The 26,106-nt window shown below is 53.8% G+C and overlaps 2 protein-coding genes across 3 annotated transcripts; one reads left to right on the top strand and one right to left on the bottom strand.

Moving 5' to 3' along the window:
• Positions 1-638: 638 nt before the first annotated feature.
• HPCA (hippocalcin) lies at positions 639-9,336 on the top strand. Its single transcript, XM_003937549.3, has 4 exons — positions 639-775; positions 3,143-3,541; positions 8,162-8,267; positions 8,404-9,336. The coding sequence occupies exons 2-4, from the start codon at positions 3,164-3,166 to the stop codon at positions 8,499-8,501; spliced, it is 582 nt and encodes a 193-aa protein (XP_003937598.1). The 5' UTR covers positions 639-775; positions 3,143-3,163; the 3' UTR covers positions 8,502-9,336.
• TMEM54 (transmembrane protein 54) lies at positions 9,283-16,434 on the bottom strand. 2 transcript variants are annotated; one of them, XM_074380467.1, is made up of 6 exons: positions 16,198-16,434; positions 12,794-12,987; positions 10,598-10,657; positions 10,244-10,333; positions 9,994-10,128; positions 9,283-9,569 (listed from the first exon to the last, which is right to left on the bottom strand). In XM_074380467.1, the coding sequence occupies exons 1-6, from the start codon at positions 16,211-16,213 to the stop codon at positions 9,495-9,497; spliced, it is 570 nt and encodes a 189-aa protein (XP_074236568.1). In that variant the 5' UTR covers positions 16,214-16,434; the 3' UTR covers positions 9,283-9,494. The 2 variants fall into 2 exon arrangements, with proteins under 2 accessions (XP_074236568.1, XP_003937599.1); XM_003937550.4 differs by having other exon boundaries at positions 10,244-10,432; positions 16,198-16,427.
• Positions 16,435-26,106: the final 9,672 nt, after the last annotated feature.

A 26,106-nucleotide genomic window follows, 5' to 3' on the forward strand; every position in this document is an offset into this window, starting at 1 on the left:
CAGGCAGGAGAGGTGCTGCGCTCCTGTCAAGGCCGGCACAGTCAGAGGCTGGGGAGGGAGGGAAGGACGGAGGGGGTTTTCTTGATTGGAGGGGTAGTGGGAGGCTGACACCGAAGTTGGAGGTGGGATTAATTCTGAGGGAGGGTCGGGTGAGGTCGGGAGTGGTGGGCTTGAGATGGGGGCCGGCTCTCCAAGGTGGAGGTGGGAAAGGGGGCGTGTCTGGCCCCCTACCCCTAGACCTCAGTAGCTGGAGAAATGGGCGCTCTACCCTCCGCGAAGAGCTTCCAGCTCTGTTAATCGGGAGTTGAGGTGCAGGAGCAGGGAGGGTTCCCAGGGTGCAGATTCTGCCCTCGGAGCGACGGGCGGCTCAGAGCCCAGGTGGGTAGAGGGAAGGAAGCCGGGCTGAGCGGTCAGGGATCGCCCCCGGCTCAGGAGAGAGGCCTTTTGGCATTACCCTGCCCCTCCGTTCCGGCCACCAGAGCCGAGATGCCGAGGAGAGGGGCGCCACGATCCTCCTCCCCGGGCAGGGTGCTCCCTCGAGGAGGGCCGGGGAACTGAGGGCGTCCCCTTCTCTCTCAGGGCGGGGGCGGGGCGGAGCCTAGCTCGCTGTTTCCCCCACCCCCAGGACTGGCGGGGACCCCCCCCAGGGGAGGGGCTCCGGGTGAGCGCTGCGGGGCGTCTCCCTCGCAGTCCCGCCCGCCCCTCCGGCCGCCCCTGCCGCGCGCGCCGCAGCAGCGCCGCCTTCCCTGCGCAGTCGGTGTCTCCGCGTCGCTGGGTGAGTGGGGGCCCCTCCATCCGGGGCCGGGGGATGAGGGCAGGGGGTTCCCGGAGCCAGGGGCCCACGTCCAGGGCTTCCCAACCCCGTCGCTCCCGCGTTTCCCGGGCATCCTTGTCCCCGGGGTGGTGCGGGGGGCTCAGGGGACGGGGACTTCCCCGGGGAGCGCGTGGTGCTCTCCAGGGTCCTGATCGCCCATTGACCGGCCCCCAGGAGCCGCGTTTGGCCGCCCGGGAGCGCCCCCTCCAGGAGGGGCCACGCGCTAAACGCTGTCCTACTGCTGAGCGAATGGAGGCGGTGGCTGGGGGCCAGACCTGGGGGAGGTTTGGAGCGGGTCCTCGGGGCTGGCTTCTCAGGTCGAGCTTGAGGGGGTTCCTCCCATGTGGAGGACTTGAGGTCTTTGAGGACAGCTGAATCTTCTTCCAACCGGGAGGGGCAACTCCGAGGGTGGCAGGGCGAGGGGGGCACTGGAGGAGCTCTCCTGCTCTGCGCATCTCTCTGCCCCCTCTCCGGTGACCCAGTTCCTTGGACGTTGAGGAGGGCAGTGAGGGACATGCCCCAGCCCTTCTCATTTCCTCAGTCCTTTCCCACTCACTCGTCTGGTCCTTAGCCTGGGGCATAAGAGGCTAGTCTAAAAAGGAGGGGCACTAACTTACAGAAACATGCGTGTGACACACCGCCGAGGACACACAAGGGTCCCCCAAATGGCCACACGGGCTCATTCCCTCATGCTGCGACGGGTGCATACCTGATCACATGCACATGGACCGACATAGATGGAAAGACACGGCAGACGAATGCAGTGCAAAAAGCAGCGGCACACATCAAGCATGAGTACATGCACTCACAACACACCCATTCACATGTGTGCAGAGCTTCATGCACATGTACGCACAAGGAACCCCCTCATTGCCCCAAGTGGGTGGGGGTCACTTGCACACACTCCTACACCCCTGTGCAGAACTGGCTGGCTGTTTCCTCTTCATTGCCTTCACTCAGCCTCCACAATCTAACCTCCACTCAAGGGACCTTTCAGGACTAGATGAAAGGTAAGTGTTGGGGAGGCTTGGATGGGCATGGGGGTGTCTCCTTGGAAAAGGGGCCCCCAGGAGGTCTGGAAAGGTTTGCAGCTCCCTCTCCTGGGACCTGACAGCACCCCTGGGAAAACGGAAGGAAAACAAAGAAAAATGGCAAGGGTGCTTGAAGGTCCCACGTGCAGCTGGCCATGTGAGAGGTGTCAGCATGCGAGTTGGCGTGTGATGGCATGTGTGAGACATGTGGGGTCGTGGGCTGGTGTGTCTTGATGCACAGGGTATGGGAGTTGTGCGTGGTGCCATGTGTCAGTTTGTGTGAGTTGTGGAGCAGAGGGAATGTTGCCATGTGTGGAGGCATGCTGACCCATGGGTGGGAGTAAGCTGGTATGTGAGTGGCATGGGATCCAGCGTGTGGATCTGGTGAGCTGTGAAGCATACAGTTACTGGTATACATTCATTTGCACAGTTTTTGCATGAGTTTTGTGGCACCTGGGTATATGTCAATCATTTTTATTTAACACTTATGTAGCACTTACCTATGCAGCCATGGTTAAGTGCTTCACACGTATTAACTAATTTAATTCCTACAACAATCCTCTTAGGTAAGTACTGTTATTACCCTACTTTAAAGATGAGGCATAGAGAGTCTAAGGAACTTGCCCAAGGTCACATAGCTGGTAAGAGAAGGAGCTGGGATTCAAACCGAGGTGATCTGACTTGATCACAGTAACACCCACAGTAACACCTCCCTACGCTGCCTCTTGTTGGGCACAACTGTCAGAGGGAGAACAGGGCCGTGTCTGGGCTGCAGGTATGTTCTGTGCTGAGCAGGCACATGTGAGGCAATGAGAAGGCAGTGGGTAGGATGGAGGAGGATCAGGTTTTCTGCACCTCTGTAGGCAACTCCAGGAGTCAGCCCTGCAATGCCATGGCTGTGTGACATGAAGTGGCCACCTCACGTCTCTAAGCCTGCCTTCTCATCTGTAAAATGGGGCAAGTTCCCATACCTCCTGTTGTGAGGGTGAGATTGTGTGCATTTGTGAAGGCTTAGTGGCTGGGACTGAGAAGGGCCTCAGCAAATGTGAACCCCTTCCCTTCCTCCCTCTCCAGTCTGCTCCCCCAAAGTGTGTGGTCCAGGGAGACGGCAGGGAGCATGGCACAGACACAGGATGCCTGGGTCTAGGCTGTGTGATCTTGGGCCATTTCCTCTCTTTCACTGGGCCAAATGAGAGGCAGGGGTAGCTGGTGGCAGGGGGGCCCATCTGAAGCAGTGACAAGTAGCCAGGAGGACCTGATCACTCCTCTCTGTCCCTTGACCCCCTTGGGGACCCAGGTGGGACTTGGCTCGGCGGCCATGGGCAAGCAGAACAGCAAGCTGCGGCCTGAGATGCTGCAGGACCTGCGAGAGAACACGGAGTTCTCAGAGCTGGAGCTCCAGGAGTGGTACAAGGGCTTCCTCAAGGACTGCCCCACAGGAATCCTCAACGTGGATGAGTTCAAGAAGATCTATGCCAACTTCTTTCCCTATGGTGACGCCTCCAAGTTCGCCGAGCACGTCTTCCGCACTTTTGACACCAACAGCGATGGCACCATAGACTTTCGGGAGTTCATCATTGCGCTGAGCGTGACCTCACGCGGCCGCCTGGAGCAGAAGCTCATGTGGGCCTTCAGCATGTATGACCTGGACGGCAATGGCTACATCAGCCGGGAGGAGATGCTGGAGATCGTGCAGGTGGGCCCCTGGGCTCCTCAGAATGCCAGGCGAAGGGTCTGGCAGCTTGCACCCACCACCCCCTTTATCCCCTCAGCAAACCTCATAGGCAAGTGGAGGCAGGGGCTATTCTTGCAATACCATTTAAAAAATTGTTTCTTAGGAAATACTTCCCACTTATTTTTCTTTCTTTCTTTCTTTTTTCTTTTTTCTTTTTTTTTTTTTTTGAGACGGAGTTTTGCTCTTGTTACCCAGGCTGGAGTGCAATGGCGCGATCTCGGCTCACCACAACCTCCGCCTCCTGGGCTCAGGCAATTCTCCTGCCTCAGCCTCCTGAGTAGCTGGGATTACAGGCACCTGCCACCATGCCCAGCTAATTTTTTGTATTTTTAGTAGAGACGGGGTTTCACCATGTTGACCAGGATGGTCTCGATCTCTTGACCTCGTGATCCACCCGCCTCGGCCTCCCAAAGTGCTGGGATTACAGGCTTGAGCCACCGCGCCCGGCCAATACTGATCACTTAAAGAAAAGTTGAGAAAACGCCCCTATATCCTCTACCCAGATTCACCTATTTACATGTTGCCACAGTTGCTTCCTCATTATCTAGTGCATGTGCATGTGTGCACACGAGTGTGTAACGTTTTCTTGGTGTTCTGAACATTGGCCCTTTACCCCTGGATACATTAGGATATATTTCCTAAAAATAAGGGCATTCTCTTACATAACCCATAATATGATTACCCAAGCCAGGATATTTAACATAGAAACAATGCTATTATCTAATCTACCAACCATATTCCAATTTTGCCAACTGTCTCCATAATGTTCTTTGTAGCACTTTCAGCCTTGACCTGGGGTCATGCATTACATCTAGTTCTCGTGTCTCTTTAGCCCCTTTAATCCAGGATAGCTCCTCATCCCTTCTTTATTTTTTATGAATTGACATTTCTGCACAGCACAGTCTAGTTATGTCTTATTGATCCTTATTTACACCAGAGGAAACGGATGCTCAGAGAGATAAAGGGATTTGCTTGAGGCCACACAGCCTGTGTGAGTGGACCATCTGGCCCACTCTCCACATTCCATCTGGATACCCAGCTACCTTCTAACTAATTGAGGACCCACTAAGAGCCTAGCATTGAGGTGCTTATGAGCTCAGTGCATGCTTACAACAACCCCATGAGACTCAGAGAGTCTCAAAGTCACACAGCACATAAGTGAGAAAAGCTCTGGCTGGCCACTACTCAGAGTTATCTACTGAGAGGGCTCTGGACTCCTGGTTAGGAGGTCTGGCTTCCAGTTCTGGAAGTGGCCTTCACTCTTAGGTTGCTCATCTGTATAATGGACATGGTGATACTCACTTCACAAGATTTAAGGACCTGATATAATGCCCTTTGTGAGTATGAGTTTAAATGTGCTACCAGTTAGCTTTATTTCAGAAACCTCCCAGAACATCCATCCCCTCAGCCCAGGCTTGAAGATGGCCAGGGCTCCGGTTCTGTTTTGCCTGTCCACTTCCTTGCCTGCCTTTTTCCTAAGCCTTTACAGGTTTCTTTACCTGTTAAGGGGTGTTAAGCCCCTTCCTCACAAGGTTATTGCAGGGATAGAGTGAGATAAGGACTCGAGTGGAGGGCCTGGCATGTAATTGGTACTTGGTAGACATTAGCAATTGTCTGTTATTATTTTCTCCTCTGCACATCCTCTGCTCTAGCCAGAATGGCCTTTCCAGCATCTCTGAAATGTGCCCTGACTAATCCTGTCATGCAGCTCTGCACAAGCTCTTGCCCCCTTTCCTTCTACATCTCTGAATCCTTTCCCTTCTGGTCTCCTAGCTCCACAGACTGCTGCCCCGGCCACTGTTGGATACTTGACTTTGGCTTCTCCTCTTGCTAAGGTCTGGGCCTGCTTTCCAGGTGGAGATGTGATGCCCTCCCCATAGCTATGGGTAGAGGCAGGGAAAAGCCTTAACGTTTGTCACCGACTCCTGTGGGCCAGGCATTTAACTCTTTAGTTGCTTGACGGTAGGGGGATTTGGGGGTCCCGATGGTAGGGCTGGGTGGCCAGGGTCGGGGAGGATCACCCGGGCATGGCAGCAGCTGGATACTGATCAGTCTGGAGGGATGTTCACATTCTACCACTCAGTGTGGTGCATTGGTGTGTACTGGCAAACCTCAGTCCTGCTGGAGCCACCATGCCCAGAGCATCAGTCAAGCCAGACCCATTGCCTGGGCATCCTCAGGACCCGTTTCTGGTGGCCTCTGCTGTCCAGGCCCTGGCTTCCTTTATGGTGGCCCTGTGGCTCCAGACAGCTGGTGCGCACAGAGCTCTGCAAGCCCCAGTGCCTGATTAAGGACAAGTCAGCTCCCATGAAACCATGAGTGAGCAGCAATTCCAGATAATTAATTAGGAGGCCCAGGAGAAGGCTGTCATAGGGTAGTGGTCACTGGCCCAGTTCTTCTCAAGACCCAGCCCTGTGCCAGGTAGTGGACACACTGGAAAGGAAGAGACTGTGCCTCTTGGGGCTCCCACTCTGGTGGGGGAGACAGATGTGGAGGTCGCACTGACGAGCTCAGTGACAGGGGTGTGACGGTGTCATCTGGGAGCCAGGGGACTGAGTGGCAGGGAAGACTTGAGGACTTGGAGGATGAATAATGACTAATATGAGCTGCTGTTTACTGACCACTCACTCATACTGATCTCCCAGATGAGTACTCTTACAGATGAGTTTACAGATGAAGAAACTGAGGCTCACAGAGGTTAAGTACTTGTCCAAGGCTACACAGTTAGTGAGTAGTGGAACCAGGATGGCACTCCAGGTCCATCCAACTTTAGAAACTTGAGACTACCAGACCCCTCCATTCATATACTAGTCAATCAGGTACTAACATCCCATCACAACTGTGGCTACCACTCATTGAGCAGTTATTACAGACCGTGCCTAATGCTAAAGGCCCTGCTGATCGTCACTATCCCTCCAGTAGCTAAGAGGGAGCAGGTACAAATCGAGTCTCTGCCATCAATTTCCTTTCTGAGCCTCAGTTTCTTATCTGGAAAATGGGGTTCATGATACCTGTTTTTCAGGACTGGTGTGAGGTTTAGAAATAGTGCATATAAAGTACCTGGTACAGAGTGGGCCCCTGGTAAATGGTAGTTAGTACTGTTATTCCAGGCAGAGACTGTAAATGCTGGAGAATCTGAAGAGCCAGGGGTGTTGGCTGTTGGCAGAATCACCCAGCCAGGGGAGACCTGATGGTGGAGGGTCGGCAGTGGACAGATGGTGAAGCATCTTGAATGCCAAGGGCAGAATGCTTTGAACTTGGTACAGAGGGAGGGGGGAGGTGCCAATGGCTTTTAAATAGGGAAGTCCCTGCCTGGTGCCAGGTTCTAGCATCAGCTAGATGCCCATGGTCTTCGTCTGTACTTCATCTGTATGGTGGGGACTAGGAACAACCCTGCAAAGACAATTACTTCTGGAGAGATGTCTGCAAAGGAAAAGTCCGACAGGCTCTGGGCCCATATGCACCCTGACCCAGCCTGGGTTGGAGAAGATCTCACTAAGAAAACAGCTTGTAAACTGAGCTCCAAGGAGGAGTGGGAGGCAGCAGAAGGAGCTGGATGCAAGGCGGGCCTCGGGGGGAGGCCTGTGTGTGACAGGAGTGACGGGGTGGTATGCGGGCTGGGGAGGTAACAGTGGAGATCTGTGTTTGGAAAGAGCTTTCGGAGGCAGTGTGGGGGACAGACCTCAGGGACAGAGGCTGGAAGAGACCAGTGTGGAGGCTGAAGCTGGATCTGAGGCAGAAGTTTATGGAATGGGAGAAGAAGGGAGGCTTCTTGGAGGAAGTGTCGGTGAGGTAAAGATGGAAGATTGAGGAGACAGTCCTTGAGCTCCCGGGGCACTGGGACCCAGGGCATACCACAGGCCAAGCCCTGAGTGGTGCTCTTAGTGCAAGAACTCTTAGTGGTACATTTAGTGCAAGAACTCTTTCGCGTCACCTCGGGAGCTCCTGCACGTGGCGGCTGCCGCCTTCTGCCCAGCTGAGCCTGGCGGTTCCTGCCCGATGCAGATGCTTATTTGCATTCATTTGCATACAGCTCCCCACCCCTCTGAGCCCAGCTGCCTCTGGCCCTCCAGCCCGCGCCGTGTCCCCTGCCGGCTGCAGATGTCCCCGCAGCGCAGTGTCGCCCCTCGGACCGGCGCCTCCTTGAGACCACTGAGCGCGGGCCGCCCTGGGCCCCCGTGTCAGCTCCATACTCACCCCCGACCCGCACCCCGGGCACGTGCTCCTGAGCCTGCCGCTCCAGGCCCTCCACTGTCAGGCCCCGGCGTCCTCCAACATCTCTCCTGACCCCTCCCCCCCGGCGCCCCCAAATTCCCGGCGCCTTCACCTGCAGTGCCTTTGCTCCTTTCCCACCCAGCCCTGCAAGCGAGCAGGGCAGGGCCCGCCCGATAGCCCCCTCTTCTGGGGAGCCTTCCCGGACATGCCTTCCGAAGGCCCCCGCTCCCCATGCCTCCGTGAACCCCACTCCACCTTGCTCCGGCGGGGGCAGCAAACGTCAGCGAGCCCGGGGGCGCCTCTGAATCTCGGGAGTGGGGGCTCGGGCAGGCTCCTCTCACTCCCCGCCTCCCCTCCCGCCCCCAGGCCATTTACAAGATGGTTTCCTCTGTGATGAAGATGCCGGAGGACGAGTCGACCCCAGAAAAGAGGACTGAGAAAATCTTCCGCCAAATGGACACAAACAACGACGGTGAGGGGCAGGGGCAGGACGGGGTGGACAGGGCGGGCGCCTCTCCCTCCCACGCTCCCTCCCGCTCCCGCTCCTGCTCCGCCTCCCCTCGTTTGGCTGCGGCCTCCTCCCCATCACCGCTCCCCTCGCCCTGCAGGCAAGCTGTCCCTGGAGGAGTTCATCCGCGGGGCCAAAAGCGACCCGTCCATCGTGCGCCTGCTGCAGTGCGACCCCAGCAGCGCCTCCCAGTTCTGAATGAGAGGAGCCAGGTCCCCCCTCCTCCCTGCCTTCACCGGCCCCCTCCCGGCTCTCAGCTTCCTCTTCTTTGTGTCTATCTGACTGGGGGGCAGACTGGGGAACCCTCCTCCCCAGGTCTGCCCTGTGGGGGGCCTCTGAAAAAGGGAGCCCTGTGGTACCCCCAGGTCCAAGCAAGCAAGCGGTTAGCACCCCCTAATCCCAGAGGCAACGACAGAGGCACAGGCTGGCTTGGTCTGCCCCTCAGTCAGGCCCTCTGAGACATCCCACCCACCCAGTCCCAGGCAAGACCCCCTCCCCCAACGGGGCAGTCTCCCCGTCTTTCAGGTCTCATCTTGGGGGGTGGGAGGAGTCATGCCCATGGGAGGAGCCTGTCTTTTTATCTGTAAGGGAGAGAAGGATTCCAGGGGTGTAGAGTTGAAGGAAGAGGCTTTCTTGAGCCAGCCTTCCCTGAAGGAGGGCCTCACCCCTTCCCACCCTAGTCCTTGCTGGTACCTAGGCCAAGCTACTAAGTGAAACCTCCCAGGATACCAGCCCGCCAACTGTGGGTCCCAGGAAGCCTTGCCTGCTTTTTAACACTTGGATACGCACAGACCCACGTAGCTCTCCATGTTTTGCCTCACACACACACACACACACACACACACACACACACACGGGCAGATGCACCCAGAGCCCTGTGCACAGCGTCCTGCGTGGAAAAGAGACACGCCTCCCCCCCCCCAACGCTGAGCCCATCCTCCCCTCTGTCCCCCCAACGGTCCCCCTGCATGCAACCAAATGGAGCATCTCTGTTCTTTTTAATAATTTCAGAATAAAGTCTCATTTCAGTGCAGTGGCCTGGGTGGTGGGGGAGGGGGCTGAAAACCCCACTTGGGTCCCCTTTAGTCTATTGAGCCCTCTCAGGCCAGCTCCAGGAATCCTGGCCTGGTCACAGAGCAGAGTTGTTTGCAGGGTCCTAGTGGCCGTGGGCCCTGGGCAAGACATCATCTCTCAGAGGGTCAGAGGCTCCGAGCTGGTGCAGCTCAGCAGGTCACGGCTCTCCACCGGCTCTGGGCTCTCTGGCATCTGCAGAGACACAGGAGGCTGCCATACCCACTGGTTCTCAGCCTGGGTCTCCCCCTCCAGGACATCCAGGAAATGGGAAGAGGGGAGGGCTGGAAGGATCTCTGGGGGCAAAGGAGCATCACTACCCACCCCACTGCAAGAGCCAGGCCAGTCCCTTGGAATGCCCCCAGTATGAGCCCAGACACCCCTGCCACTCCCTCAAGACTCCTCCAGGGCCCTAGGAGAGCTAGGTGTCAGCTGTGTGAATCTGCTGGGAGATCTCATCTCTCCCAGCCGCCAAGCCTCTCCCTTCACTCCTGGAGAGAAAACTTTTGCCCCATTTCTCAAGGTGGGGGCCCATACACAGGGTGGAGCAGAGCAGCTTGGGCTCCCTGGCAGAGGCTCCCAGGAAATCTGGGGAGTCAGGGCTGTGGAGGGGACTTACCATGTGGTGGCTGCTTTTCCCCCACCAGGGCCTCAGCTCCAGCAGCTGGTGGGTGAGCTGGGCACAGCGCACAGCAAACACGTTCTCTGCCACACAGAGCACTAGGGCGATGCCCCAGAGGCACAGGCTGGAGCTCTGCAGGGCATAGGGTAGAGATGGCTGGCTGGGGTCGGAGGTGGAGGGTGGACTCCAAAAGCCCTTCCCACCCCTTTGAGGGCTTTGTGCTCCTACCCCAGGCCTCGGAACTCACATAAATGCGTGTGGGGTCGAAGGGACAGTCAGGTGCGAGGGCCAATAGTTCAGAGCTCCCAAAAGTGCAGGCAGCCAACAACGCCTTGCCCTGGGTGGCGAAGGTCACAGCGATGGAGGCCAAGAGGCCAAGGGCACAGGTCAGAGAGAGAAGAGCACAGGCCACACTCGAGCTAAACACTGTCCAGCGCTGGGTGGGGGAGGCCATTGGTCAATGCACACCGTGCTTGGCCCCCATGGGCACCTCTGACCTCCCTGAGGGTCAGCCTCACCCCCTCCAAGGAGGCCAGGCCCTTGGGGGTGGCTGCCGCCCCTACCCTTCCCCCATAGTCCCATCCCAGGAGGTACCACATACCAGGGGGGTGCTGGGGAGGTAGCGTGACAACACGATGCCTGCGATGCCTGAGGTGATGACCTGTAAGGGAAGACTCAAGTCAGCCCTTACTCCTTGTCTGGAGGGGCGGGGACAGGGGATCAGGGCCACTCTGGGATAATGGCCTCACGCGTGCCAACCATGGCCATCCAGACTCCCTCACCCCTCGCCCCCTGCTTAGCCTGGGCCTCACATCTCCACCTGCCTCCTCGTAGTCCAGCCTGGAGTGATGTTTCTAAAACAGTCACTCCCTGTCTACAACCTTCTGTGATTACCCACTGCCTACGGCTGTGTCTCAGTCAGGGTTGTGTATCCTGGGGCCACCGGGACATGCCAGGGTATGCATGGGACACACCTTTCTGGAATGGAAAAGATTTTGGAAGAAACTAACTCAGTTAGCAAGGAACTAAAATCAAAATTGTTACACTGAAACAAACCAAGACATGTTACGGAGGAGAACTTTACATCCCTGGGTCTATTTTCAATGATTCCAGGCTTTCAGTGACCAAACCCCCTCCCCAGCCCTGTTGGCTTCTCAGCCCCACCTGGGCTACTCTCCTCCCTCACTGCCCTGGATGTGGACGCCCATACACAGCCTGCTCAGGATGCTGCCCACGCACCCTCTCACCAGGAACACCCTTCCTGCTCCTCTGCCTGTGCGGATCCTGCAAGCCCTGCTCAGGTTTGCACACGCTTCCCTAACCAACCTTGATCCCAAGGGGTGGGACCACCCCACAATTCAGCCCAACAACCACCCTCTGGATCTTTGGGCCAGTCTTCTCCTGATGTTCCTCACTGGACCCATCTGAGGCAGGTGGTATGTCGGGGGTCCTGGGATCCAGGCCCAGCATGGATCTTTAATTCACATGAAAGCTACAACAAAGTACCTCCATCTCTCTGGGCTTAGCCCTGCTCTGCAGGATGAGCTCACAGAAAGGACACTGGCTTTGGTGTCAGACACAAATAGGTTCCAATCTGGTTTGGCTTCTGCGTATCCACAGGAGGTTGGGTGAATCCCTGAGTCTTGGTTTCTCTTTCGTGAAACAGGGATAATAATGGCCCCCAGTTGCTGGGAGCAGTGAGGATTAACTGAATGAAGGGAAGGCTAAAGTGGTCCAGCCCAAAGCCCATCCCTGGTGGACCTCCTCACCCTGAGCTCACTGCTTTCCCTGCCTTCCTCACGACAGTACCAATCAGAAGAACTCCAAGGACCCTGCACACATCTGCCCAGCTCTGCCCCACCCACTGACAAAGCCTTTCCTACTTGCTGGGACCTATGACCCCCATTCTCCCAAGCCTTGAGGCCAGCAGGCTGTCCGAGCTTTATTTTGCAAGGGAGGAACAGGCCTGGAGAGAGAAATAAGTCCCTCAGCCAGGCAGAGGCAGGGATGGAATTCAGACATTGATGTGCAGAAGGATCTTCCCCAGAGGCTATGGCCACTTCTGCTGACCAGCAGGAAAGAGCTTTAGAAACTTGAGATTACCGGACCTGTCCATTCATGTGCTAGTCAAACAGGTACTGATATCCGGTCCCAACCGTGGCTACCATTCATTGATCTGTAGCGGTTGCTACAGATCAGGCCTAATGCTAAGCTCCTGCCAAATTGGTTTTCTCAGCTTCTCCAGAACAGATCTTAGCCATTTCCACCTCCAACCTTTCCATCTCACATTCTCTGTACTTGAATGCCATCCCAGCTTCCTTTCCTGCCTACTGCTAGCCTCAATATGCCATACGCCTGGGTTATGGTCACGGCAGCCCATTTGTGAACTCCTGCTGCTCATCCATCAAGACCCAGCTCAGAGGCCTGCACTCTGTGAAATCCACCAGGACCCTCCCAGGCTTACCTGCTGCTCCTTTCTTCTGTCCAGTGGTGCTGTGGATATTTCTCGAGCATAATGATAATCTTAGCTCACAATAGCAGCACGAACAACATACCAGACACTGTGCTAAGCACTTTGTGTGGATGAGCTCATCTGTACTCATCAAGACCCTTGGAGGTAAACACTGTTACCATCCCCATTTTATAGATGAAGAAGAGTGACTTGGGCAGTTGGTGGCGGACCAAGGGTTAGTCCTTGAGGCTGCTGCCTACCACGGATTCTGGGTGGAGATTTGTTGAAAACCCTTCAAGCCCCCTCTATCCTCCCCCACCAGTCACCCTCCCAGCCTGGCTATACCACGATGGCGGAAGTGACAGACAGGATGTTGACCACGCAGTACTGCAGAGCCACAGCATCGCGGGGGGTGCCCACGTAGCGCAGCACTGTGCCATGGAGCAGGGCGGCTGTGATGAAGCTTACGTGGCCCAGCACCACGAGCACCAGGCCCGTCTTCATCAGCACCTTCCGGAAGTCGTCCACACTCAGGCCTCCTGTGGGGGACAGCTATGTCAGGGCTGTTCGTGGGGCGTATCCTGCTGGGCAGAAGGGGAAGCCGAGGCCCTGGCCCTAGTGATGTACATTGGGTTCTAAATGTATTTCTGGATGACTTGGAGCCAGTAACTTGCCTTCTCTGAGCCTCAGTCTCTTCATCCATAAAAGGGGCTGGGGATGCCTTTGTGAGTCCCAAGGACTCTAAGGCTGGACAAGCATACAGGTGGCTCTTAGCAGTAGTGCTTGTTAGTGTTCAAGGTCATGAGTGGGGGGTGCTAGCTCAGGTCTCTAGCTTTAGACTTTGAGATCTTTCCACTAAGCTCCGCATTTACTGATTCATGTGTTCATTACACATGTTCACAGAGTGCCTGCTCTGTGCCAGGCCCTAGGATACCATGGTGAGCTCCACAGTCATTCTCCAGGCCACAAGAAGCCAGAGTTTATTAGGTAGGAAGTAGGCCCTGCTCAGTACTCAGCTTGGTGGATAGGGCCTGGTACACAGCAGGTGCTCACAGAGCAGCTGAACTGAACTGCCCAGAGCCAGGTGAGTCTGGGCAGGTAACTCAAAGCTCTGAGTCTCCAGGTCCCCATCTGTAAAATGGGAAGAAGAACCTTGCCTCTCAGTGAGTCCATGAGGAAGTGGATGGGAAAGTGTGGCATACCCTGAGGGTACTGTGAAAAGGAAGCTCTCAGAGCAGGGGGCACTAGGCAGGATGGAGTGAGTAGGGGAGGCTGGGGTCTAAAGGACATTGAGCCAGGCATGGTGGCTCATGTCTGTAATCCCAGCACTTTGGGAGGCAGTGGTGGGTGGATCACGAGGTCAGGAGATCGGGACCATCCTGGCCAATATGGTGAAATCCCGTCTCTACTAAAATATAAAAAATTAGCCAGGTATGGTGGTGTACTCCTGTAGTCCTAGCTACTCGGGAGGCTGAAGGAGGGGAATCGCTTAAAACCCGGAGGTGGAGGTTGCAGTGAGCCGAGATCCAGCCACTACACTCCAGCCTGGTGACAGAACAAGACTTCCTCTCAAAAAAACAAACAAACAAAAAATTGGGGATTGGGACATTGGGACGCATTCAGATGCTCTCAGTGGCAAAGTGGCAACCTAGCCCTACATGCACATGCCAGCTCCCGACCTGCTCTCTGGAATTTGCCTGAGTCCTAGCTCTGCCCTCAAGGAGATACATTACAACATTACACTGGCCCCCGAGCCCTGCCAGCCCCTCACTAGAGCCAGCTCTGAGACTCGAAGACTGTGGTCAGGCCCCAGAACTAAACATCCCCTTCTTTAACTGCTCCTGATGGGATGTGACTCTGAGTCTCATCCTCATCTGTGGTAGAGCGGTTTGGTCATAATTAATATATGGGAGCTCTGCAGCTAAAAAAAAAAAAAAAAAAAAAAGAGGCTGGGCACAGTGGTCATGCCTGTAATCCCAGCACTTTGGGAGGGCAAGGTGGGAGAATCACTTGAAGCCAAGAGTTCAAGACCAGCCTGATCAACATAGCAAGACCCCATCTCTACCAAAAAGATAAAAGTAAGAAATTAGGCATGGTGGTACATGTCAACAGTCCCAGTTATTCAGGAGGCTGAGGCAGAAGGATCCTTTGAGCCCAGGCGGTGGAGGCCACAGTGAGCTATGATGATGACATTGCACTCCAGCCTGGGCTACAGAGCCAGAAAACCCGTCTAAAAAAACCGAAATCTCTGGATGTTCTCTGGGACATTTGTGCCAAGCTGTGCCAAGAGGCAGTCCCTAAGGAGCAGGTAGGGATGGGGCCATTCAGTCACAGACTTGCTGTGTGACCATGCACCAGCCCCTTTCCGGGCTCCAAGTTCCCCATCTATAAAATGGGGAGGCATTGGTCCACCCAGCCTCTGAGATCCCTGGAGCCCGCAGAACCCTCTGGAGCTGAACTAGGTCTAGGAGAAGAGGGCAGACGATGGGCTGGACAGGCGCTGTGAGACTGAAATGGCCTTGTGAAGACAGACTGCCAGCCAAGCAGGAAGGGGCCTGGCAGCTTCAGCGCAGAAGCCTGACCCACCCCACCCTCTCCACTCACCCACCTGGGAGCTCTGTGCCTACCTCCCAGCTCAGGGCTGAGCTCAATAACAGCAGCATCCCAGGACTAAGACTTTGGTCAAAGATGAGGCACGGTGCCAGCATGGGGCTGTGCCTGGAGCACTGGATTAAGTCTGGAGCCGTCCTTGGCTTTATTTATTTAATGTATTGAGACAGGGTCTCACTCTGTAGCCCAGGCTAGAGTGCAGTGGCCTCATCACGGCTAAATGCAACCTCTGCCTCCTGGGCTCGGGTGATCCTCCCACCTCCACTTCTGGCTAGGTAGCCAGGCTAATTTTTTTTCCATTTTCTTTTTTTGTAAAGACAGGTTTCACCATGTTGGCCAGGCTAACTCTAACTCCTGGACTCAAGCAATCCTCCTGCCTCGGCCTCCTAAAATGTTGCCTCCCAAATGAAGCCCAGCTGGCTTCACTTCTAAGTTACCACTGTGGGAGCTCTTAGCAGCACCGCCAGCATGGTGCTAAGCGCTTTACTCTTGGGAGCTGCCCTCATCCTCATAGTAGTTCTAGGAGGTGGGAGCTACTGTCCCCCTCTTACAGGCAAGGAAACTGAGGCTCACAAGGTCTTTTGGCCAGACAGTAGGAACCCCACCCCCCGGGGCTTTCTGCTGCCCACAAGCAGCATCACTGTGCCCAGGCAGTGGAGGGAGGGGGCACATTAGTCCCGCTCCCCCGCTGCTGATCCTGTTTGCCCACAGCCCTTCCCTCCTGGCTGTGGGAAAGGGGGGGGGTATGCAAGTGGGAGCGCCTGGCAAGGCTGGGGAAGCTGAGGGCTGGTCCCGGGGTCCCTTCTGAGTGAGGTGGGGGCTGCTGTCTCCAGCATCTCCTCTGCCGCCCACCCGGGGGTCCCCGAAGGCAGTCGTTCGCCTCCGCAGGAAAGGAAAGAGAGGGCTAAGGGAAGAGACGCTACAGCCACACGAGAAGACACCCGCAGCGCTCCTCCCTCCATCTAACTGCGGGGGAAACTGAGGCCCAGGAAGGAAAGTGACCAGCCCCAGGCCGCTCAGTAAGTTAGAGGCAGAGCGTGCGGCCTGGACCCCAGGGGCTCGGGCTCCCGGCTCCGTGCTCCGCCCCCGCGGGAGGGTTGGAGTGGTTCGGGGCCTCCCGCGCGCCCCTAACCGCTCACCGAGGCGCAGACACATGGCTCCACGCGGGTCCGGCCGCCGGCTTCAGCGCGGCTCCCGAGGCTCTGGGCCGCCCGAGGACCCCGCTCCCATCCCGCTGGCCTGTCGCCCGCGCGCCCCGCACCGCCGCGCTCGCCCACTTCCCGCCCGGAGCCCGGGCCTGGGCGGCGCCGAGCCGGCCTCCCTTCCCGTCACCCCCCGGGCCGCCCGGCCCCGCAGCGCCCCCGCGGCTCGTGCGCCTCCCGGCCGGTCCGACCGGCTGAGCAGCCCGCGGCCCGCCCGCTGAGTCAGGCGCCGCCCCGCCCGGCCCGCCCGGCGCCGAGCCGCCCGCCCTCTCGGCCCACCCGCGGCGATCGGCCCGCTCTACAAAGGGAAACTGAGGCTCCGAGGAGCCGCCCCGCCCGGGCCCGCGGGCGAGCTGGGGGCTGCACGGGAGCTGTGGTTCCCGTGACCTGGGGGGCGCCTGGGCGGAAAGCCCTCGGGGACAGGGCTAGGACGGAGCGGGGCGGCGGGGGCGGTGAAAGAGCTGCTGGGGACTGGGGTCTGAGCCTGCCTGCTGTGTGACCTCAGGCAATGTTTTCCCTCTCTGCGCTTACCTTTACCGCCTGCGGGTCTTGTCTTCCACGCCGAAAAAGGCGCTTTACATCTCGTTCTTGGTCGGGAGGGCCTCAGTTTCCTTTTTGGAAAATCAGGAATAATAATTCCTGTCCCCTAAGGTCGTGGTGAGCCAAAATAGGATACAAAAATGAGGTAAGAAAGTGCTTTCGGCCGTGCACGTTGGTTTATGCCTGTAATCCCAGCACTTTGGAAGGCCTAGGCAGGCGGATCACCTGAGGTCAGGAGTTCAAGACCTTCCTGGTCAACGTGGTAAAACTCCTTCTCTACTAAAAATACAAAAATTAGCTGGATGTGGTGACGTCCGCCTGTAATCCCAGCTAATGGGGAGGCTGAGGCAGGAGAATCGCTTGAACCCAGGAGGCAAAGGTTGCAGTGGGCTGAGATCGCACCACTCCATCTCAAAACAACAAAACAAAAACAATAACATGCTTTGGAAACTCTCCAGAAGTTTCCAAACTTGCAGGAGCACGTAGGTGCTTTATTAGTACTGGCTATGGGTTACTGAGTCCTTTAATGTGCCAGGATGGACCCCAGTGAGGTCCCTTGTTAGTCTCAGCATCCCTACGGGGAGGTACTATTCCTGCACCTTTGGGTTCAGAGACCACTCACTCCAGACCACCAGCTGGAAGTGGTAGAGTAGGCAGGAGCCTGGAATCTGTGGGTCTCTGTGTCCAAGTTCTGTAGAGTGGCCACACTGTGGACGCGTCCCTGGGCTCTCCAGGTCCTTAGAGTGGGATCTGGGCGACATCTGTTCACAGCTTGCCCCACTTACCCCACTGGGCACTGGTCCAGAGGGCAGGGGTTGGCCTAATGTCTTTGGGTGCTTGATTGGAGCCTGGCCTGGGGGCTGTCCACTGACTGTGTGTCTTTCTGCACACCTGTACTGACTCCTGCTTTGCTGTGCGTATTGGGCAGTTGGGTCAGATGTGGAGCCTCTGGAGTCTGGAGAACACAGTAACACAACGGGAGGCAGTGGAGCCATTTCTCCTAGGAAGCCCCCTGGGGCATCCCATCTGGTAACCCCCCAGCAGAGGTGCTTCCCTGTCATCTGCTGTCTGAAGGGGGATAATGTGCAGGAGATTCTGGGTAGGGAGACAGATTTGCCAAGTGGAAGGGAAGATGGGGGCAGTTGATGATGACATCAGGCTGGCACTGGAATGTTGATGTCCTTGGATAATCTTTTAGTAGGGCAATTGGGTAGTACGCATTCGTATTATAAATGATCAGACACTTGTAACTGTGGCCCAGAAATTCCATTTGTAGGTCTTTGTCCTACCCACCAGAGTACAAAGATATGCATGCATTTAATGGTGTTTGTGAACAAATTGTTCCTAGTAGCAACAATGGCACCAAAATAACCAAGAGTGGTGCCGGGAGCGAGGGGAAGGATTTTGCTTTTTGTTTTACGTATGTCTGTATGGTTGGAGTTGGAGTCTTATGATGCCTTGGTTTTGTTAAAAGGGAAGGAAGGGCCGGCCGGGCGCAGTGGCTCATGCCTGTCATTGCAGCATTTTGGGAGGCCAAGGTGGGTGAATCACTTGAGGCCAGGAGTTGGAGACCACCCTGGCCAACATGGCAAAACCCCGTCTCTACTAAAAATACAAAAATTAGCTGGGCGTGGTGGCAGGCACCTGTAATCCCAGCTACTTGGGAGGCTGAGGCAAGAGAATCCCCTGAACCCAGAAGGCTGGGGTTGCAGTAAGCTGAGATCGTGCCACTGCATTCTAGCCTGGACAACAAATCGAGACTCTGTCTCAAAAAAAAAAAAAAAAAGTCTGGGCACGATGGCTCATGCCTGTGATCCCAGCACTTTGGGAGGCCGAGGTGGGAGTATCACTTGAGGTCAGGAGTTTGAGACCATCCTGGCTAACACCGTAAAATCCCATCTCTACTAAAAATACAAAAAATTAGCCGGGCGTAGTGGCAAGCGCCTGTAGTCCTAGCTACTTGGGAGGCTGAGGCAAGAGAATCACTTGAACCTGGGAGGTGGAGGCTGCAGTGAACTGAGATCATGCCACTGCACTCCATTCTGGGTGACAAAGAGATAATCCATTTCAAAAAGAAAAAAAAATAGAAAAAAAAAAAGGAAGGGCTGCTTCACCACCACTGCCTTGCCCTCATTCCACCAACAGCTTGTGATGCCAAAGCCCACCTCCCAGGGGTTGCCCCGGAGAGTGCAGGTTGGTCACTGCAAAGCCGATGTCAAACCTCGTGTGTGTGCATGGATGTGGCTTCTCTATCAGTCTGGCTCTGTTGCCCAGGCTGGAGTGCAATGGTGCCATCTCAGCTCACTGCAATCTCCACCTCCTGGATTCAAGCAATTCTCCTGCCTCAGCCTCCCAAGTAGCTGGGATTACAGGCACCTGCCATCATGCCCGGCTAATTTTTGTATTTTTATAGAGACGGGGTTTCACCATCTTGGCCAGGCTGGTCTTGAATTCCTGACCTCATAATCCACCCATATTGGCCTCCCAAAGTGCTAGAATTACAGGCGTGAGCCACCACGCCCGACCCAAGGACTTTTTAAAAACCCCACAACATATATCAGTGGCAAAACTGAGACTTGAACCTGAACCTTTCTGGCTGTGAGGCTGCTCCTGACTTCTGAGTGTGTGTGTGTCAGAGGTGGGGAAAGCCACAGCCCTCAGGAGTGTTCCTGCCCTATGGGACCTCTGCGGAGGGAAAACTTTCCACCTGCTTCTCTCCAGACCATAATTTCCCAGATATTAGTCAACCTCAGCGGTGTGAAGTTGTTGCCACTTCTTTTCCTTATTGCCATGTGGCCAAAGTCCATCAGTGCCAGCTACCTGGCAAGCCTTGACCCCTGTCCCAGCTGTGTGCACACTGGCCTGAGATTCTGGAAACAACTCCAGGCCTGAACTCTAATTCCTTATCCTCTGTCAACTCACTGTGATATCCTGGCAGCTCACTGCCATTTCCTGGGCCTCAGTTTCCCTATCTGTCAAATGGGGATGATGCTTTTCTTTCTAACCTTCCCAGATTTTTTGAGCCATAAATGACTTGTGAGATATAAAAGGGCATTGGAACCTAGCCAGAGAAATACAAGTAGCAGTTACCTTCCTGGAACATTTAACAACCAGGTGTGGCCCAGTGCATTTAGCTGGGAGCTGGGTCTCCCCAGGCATGGGCTCCCATGGGGCTGCTCAGCTGGGGAGGTGGGTTCCCCTCCCCCATCCCCTCCCGGTCCCCACGTCACCTCCCCTCTTTTCCCTTACCTTCCATTTTCTTTCTTCGAGATGGAGTCTTGCTCTATCACCCAGGCTGGAGTGCAGGTGTGATCTCGGCTCACTCTAACCTCTCTCCCAGGTCCAAGTGATTCTCCTGCGTCAGCCTCCCAAGTAGCTGGGACTACAGATGGGCGCCATCATGCTTAGCTAATTTTTTGTATTTTTAGTAGAGCCAGGGTTTCACCATGTTAGCCAGGATGGTCTTGATCTCCTGACTTTGTGATCCGCCTGCCTTGGCCTCCCAAAGTGCGGGGATTATAGGCATAAGCCACCACACCTGGCCCAATTTTTGTATTTTTTAGTAGAGATAGGGTTTTGCCATGTTGGCCAGGCTGGTCTCGAACTCCTGACTTCAGGTGATCTGCCCATCTCAGCCTCCCAATATGCTGGGATTAAAGACTTGAGTCACCGCACCCCCTTTTTTTTGAGACAGGGTCTCTCTCTTTCACCCAGGCTGGAGTTCAGTGGTTCAATGTTAGCTCACTGCAACCTCCACCTCCCAGGCTCAAGCGGTCCTCCCACTTCAGCCTCCCAAGTAGCTGGGACCACAGGCACATGCCACCATGCCTGGCTGTTTTAAAAAATTTTTTGTAGAGACAAGCTCTTACTATATTGCCCAGGCTGATCTCGAACTCCTGGCCTCAAGCAATCCTCCCACCTCAGCCTCTCAAAGTACTGGGATTTTAGGCTGTGCGCCCGGCTTTATGTTTTGTTTTGTGTTTTTCTGTGTGCCTATGTGATTTTTTTTCTTTCTCCTCTGAGACTTCTGCTACCTGGCTCTACTCTGCTGTGCGTCCCCATCACCTTCATCTTCACTGCATCTTCCGTCTGCCCTGTCACCTCCCTTCATTTATCCAGGACTGAAGTTTCTGTCCTAATGTCCTGCTCATCCATGTGAATGTCTTCCAGGACCCTTCCTTGCCGTCCTCAGTGGCCTTCATTATGACTCTCGCTATTCTATCCAGAGCCACACCTATAACAGCCTTCTCTGCAATCCCAACCCCAGGCATCACCAAGTCCTCCCCAGGAGTATGCCTGGATTTGGACCCCCCTGTACCGGCCTCTTCTGGCCCCTTCGCCACCAAGCCTAAACCACAGGGTTGAGCATCTGAAGGCCAGCTCAGTTGTCCCAGTGAGAGATAAGGCCTGTAGGGGGCTTGGACTTGGACCAGAATGGTAGCTGTTAAGATGGAGAGAGGAAGCAGATTTGAGATAGGTAACTCATATGTACATTAACTTCTGAAAACCACTGTTCTAAGTCCTCTCACCTCCATAAGAAAAAAATTTTTATTTTATTTATTTATTTTTTTAGATAGAGTCTCACTCTGTTACCCAGGCTGGAGTGCAGTGGTGCCAACTTGGTTCACTGCAACTTCCATCTCACAGGTTCAGGTGATTCTTGTACCTCAGCCTCCTGAGTAGCTGGTATTACAGGGGTCAACCACCATGACCGGCTAATTTTCCTATTTTTAGTAGAGATGGGGTTTCGCCATGTTGGCCAGGCTGGTCCTGACCTCAGGTGATCCACCCACGTTGGCCTCCCAAAGTGCTGAGATTATAGGTGCAAGCTGCTGCGCCCAGCCCATATAAACACATTTTTAAAAATTAGTCTAGAATTTTTTTTTTTTTTTTTTTTTTGAGACGGAATTTCGCTCTTGTTACCCAGGCTGGAGTGCAATGGCGCGATCTCGGCTCACCGCAACCTCCGCCTCCTGGGTTCAGGTAATTCTCCTGCCTCAGCCTCCTGAGTAGCTGGGATTACAGGCACGTACCACCATGCCCAGCTAATTTTTTGTATTTTTAGTAGAGACAGGGTTTCACCATGTTGACCAGAGTGGTCTTGATCTCTTAACCTCGTGATCCACTCGCCTCAGCCTCCCAAAGTGCTGGGATTACAGGCTTGAGCCACCGTGCCTGGCCTTTTTTTTTTTTAAGATGGGGTTTCACCCTGATGGCCAGGCTGATCTTGAACTCCTGACCTCAGGTGATCCACCCACCTCGGCCTCCCAAAGTGCTAGGATTACAGGCGTGAGCCACCGTACCCGGCCAGTCTAGAATTTTTATAGAATTTCATAGAATAAAAATTAGTATAGAATTAAGCAGGGTTAAAAAAAAAATCATTCCTCTCTCTCCTTACTCCTCGCAGATCTACAGACTCCTCTCCATCCCTCATCTTCCCCCTTGCATCTGCTTTCATCCCATCAGCCTGTAAACTCACGCAAGTCTCTTTTGTCCTAAAAAGCACAACCTCCCCTTGACCCTCTTTACGTTTCTAGTGACTGCTTTTCACTTCTTTTCCCTTTGCCCTCAAACCTCTGGAGTGAGTTATCTTTATTTGCTGTCTCCGCCTTCCCAACTTTCACTTCCTCTTCCGTTCACAGTAGCGTGGCTTTAGCTTCAGCTGGAAGCATCCTTTCCATGGTCACCAGTGACTTCTAATTTGGAGAATTCCAGTGGAAGCATTTCAGTCCTTAGGTAGCCACTCTCCCTGAATCTCTTTCTGGAGCTTCCTCCTGCCTCTCTGGTTGTTCCTTCTCAGTCTTCTTTGTGGACTTTTTATCATCAGCTCGACCTTGGAATTACTAGATTTTCTTGCGTTCTTTCTGCTTCCTTTACTTTTCCCATTGGTTGGCTTGTGCACTCTCATGGTTCTCCTTTTATTTGATGAATCTCAAACACTATTCCCAGACTAGATTCTCCTCTTAGCATTGGACTCAGATATCCAACTACCTTACCTTTCCACCTGGGGGTCCTATCACCACCTGAAGCTCAGCAGGCACCAACTGATCACTTCATCTTTCCTCTCAAACTGTATTTTCCTATCTCAGTTGGTGACATCGTGATGTACCCATGTCAAAACACTGGGAATCATTTTTTACTCTTTGCTTTCTTTCTACATAAAGTCAATCACCGAGTCCTGTCAATTGATGTCCATAAATATTTCTGTAATGAGTGACTTTCTCTTTGTCTCTGCTACTATTGCTCTTGTTCACGTAGCATCTCTCTTCCACCAATTATTTTTCTACACTACTGAGTAATCTTTTTTTTTTTTGAGACAGAGTTTCGCTCTTGTTACCCAGGCTGGAGTGCAATGGTGCGATCTCGGCTCACTGCAACTTCCGCCTCCTGGGTTCAGGCAATTCTCCTGCCTCAGCCTCCTGAGTAGCTGGGATTACAGGCATGCGCCACCATGCCCAGCTACTTTCTTGTATTTTTAGTAGAGATGGGGTTTCACCATGTTGACCAGGATGGTCTCGATCTCTTGACCTCGTGATCCACCTGCCTCGGCCTCCCAAAGTGCTGGGATTACAGGCGTGAGCCACCGCGCTCAGCCTCTGAGTAATCTTAAAGTATAAATCAAATCATTATATTCTTCTGCTTAAAACCAGTAACATGAAAGAAATGAAAGGCCAGGCACACTGGCTCATACCAGCACTGCGGGAGGGCAAGGTGGGAGGATCACCTGAGGTCAGGAGTTCAAGATCAGCCTGGCCATCAGGGTGAAACCCCATCTTAAAAAAAAAAAAGGCCAGGCACGGTGGCTCAAGCCTGTAATCCCAGCACTTTGGGAGGCCGAGGCGAGTGGATCACGAGGTTAAGAGATCAAGACCACTCTGGTCAAGAGTTCAAGACCAGCCAGGGCAACATAGTGAGACCCCCATCTCTACCCTCCCCGGCCCCCACTGCAAATTAGCTGGGTGTGTGGCACCTGTGGTCCTAGCTACTTGGGAGGCTGAAGTGGAAGGACTGCTTGAGCCCGGGAGTTCACAGTGAGCAGCAGACTGAGATCTTTTCTCTTGAAAAGAAATTAAAGAAGACATAAGTAAATGAACATCCTAAGTTCATAGACTGGAATACTTAATATCATTAAGATGGCAGTTCTTGCCAAATTGATCTACAGATTCAGTATAATCCCTTTCAAAATCCAAGCTGCTCTGGAGGGAGGTTAAGAGAGGGGTGAGAATTGAATGTACTTACCTACCAAGTACAATGTTCATTGTTTGTACACTGGATACAATAGAAGCCTGATCCCCATCACTATGCAATGTACCCATGTAGCTCCAAGCACATGTACCCCCCGATTCTAAAATAAAATAGTTAAAAAATGCGAACAGCCAGGCGAGGTGGCTCACACCTGTAATCCCAGCACTAAGGGATGCCGAGGCAGGCAGATCACCTGAGGTCGGGAATTTGAGACGAGCCTGACCAACATGGAGAAACCCCATCTTTACTAAAAAAAAAAATACAAAATTAGCTGGATGTGGTGGTGTGCACCTGTAATCCCAGCTACTTGGGAGACCAAGGCAGGAGAATTGCTTGAACCCAGGAGGCGGAGGTTGTGGTGAGCCAAGATTGCACCATTGCACTCCAGTCTGGGTGACAAGAGCAAAACTCTGTCTCAAACTGCCTTTTTTTTTTTTTTTTTTTTTTTGCAGAAATTGGTAAACTGATCCTAAATTTATATGGAAATACAGAAGCTCCAGAATAGCCAAAGCAATCCTCAGAAAGAAAAGCAAAGTTGGAGAACTCACATTTCCCAATTCGAATTTACAGTAAAGTTAAAATAATCAAGACAATGTGGTACTGACATAAGGATGGACATATGGATCAATGGAATGGAATTGCGAGTCCAAAAATAAAGAAACCAGAAATAAATAAGATATAAGAATACACATTTTTCTTTCTTTCTTTTTTGAGAAGGAGTCTCTGTCTCCCAGGCTGGAGTGCAATGGCGCAATCTTGGCTCACTGCAACTTTTGCCTCCCTGGTTCCAGCGATTCTCCTGCCTCAGCCTCCTGAGTAGCTGGGATTACAGGCATGGCCACCATGCCTGGCTAATTTTTTAATATTTTTAGTAGAGACAGGGTTTCACCATGTTGGTCAGGCTGGTATTGAACTCCTGACCTTGTGATCCTCCTGCCTTGGCATCTCAAAGTGCTGGGATTACAGGCATGAGCCACCGCGCCCAGCACATATTTTTCAATTGATCTTTTTCTTTTCTTTTCTTTTTTCTTTTCTTTTTTTTTTAAGACAGAGTTTCGCTCTGTTACCCAGGCTGGAGTGCAATGGCGCGATCTCAGTTCACTGCAACCTCCGCCTCCTGGGTTCAGGCAATTCTCCTGCCTCAGCCTCCTTAGTAGCTGGGATTACAGGCATGCGCCACCATGCCCAGCTAATTTTTTTTTGTATTTTTAGTAGAGACGGGGTTTCACCATGTTGACCAGGATGGTCTCGATCTCTGGACCTCGTGATCCACCCGCCTCGGCCTCCCAAAGTGCTGGGATTACAGGCTTGAGCCACAGCGCCCGGCCTTTTTTTTTTTTTTTTTTTTGAGACAGAGTTTCACTCTTGTTACCCAGGCTGGAGTGCAATGGCACAATCTCGGCTCACCGCAACCTCTGCCTCCTGGGTTCAAGCAATTCTCCTGCCTCAGCCTCCTGAGTAGCTGGGATTACAGGCACGTGCCTCCATGCCCAGCTAATTTTTTGTATTTTTAGTAGAGACGGGGTTTCACCATGTTGACCAGGATGGTCTCGATCTCTCGACCTTGTGATCCACCCGCCTCGGCCTCCCAAAGTGCTGGGATTACAGGCTTGAGCCACCGTGCCCGGCCTTTTTCTTTTCTGTTTTTTTTGGAGATAGGGTTGCTCTGTTGCCCAGGCTGGAGTGCTGTAGCTTGATGATAGGTCACTATAGCCTTGAATTACTGGGTTCAAGCCATCCTCCTGCCTTAGCCTCCCAAGCACTTAAGACTACAGGTGTATACTACTGTGCTCAGCTAATTTAAACAATTTTTTTGGTAGAGACAAGGTCTCATTATGTTGCCAAAGCTGGTTTCAAACTCCTGGTTTCAAGTGATCCTCTTTCCTTGGCCTTTCAAAATGGTGGGATTACAGGTATGAGCCACCATGCCCAGCCTTGGTTAACTGAGTTTTGGCAAGGATGCCAAGATGATTCAAGGGAGAAATAATAGTCTTTAAACAAATGGAGCTGGGACAATTGGGTATCCCATGCAAAAGGATGAACCTGGACCCCTAACTCATA

This window comes from Saimiri boliviensis, chromosome 11 (assembly GCF_048565385.1).
Source record: "Saimiri boliviensis isolate mSaiBol1 chromosome 11, mSaiBol1.pri, whole genome shotgun sequence".
Taxonomy (NCBI): Eukaryota; Metazoa; Chordata; class Mammalia; order Primates; family Cebidae; genus Saimiri; species Saimiri boliviensis.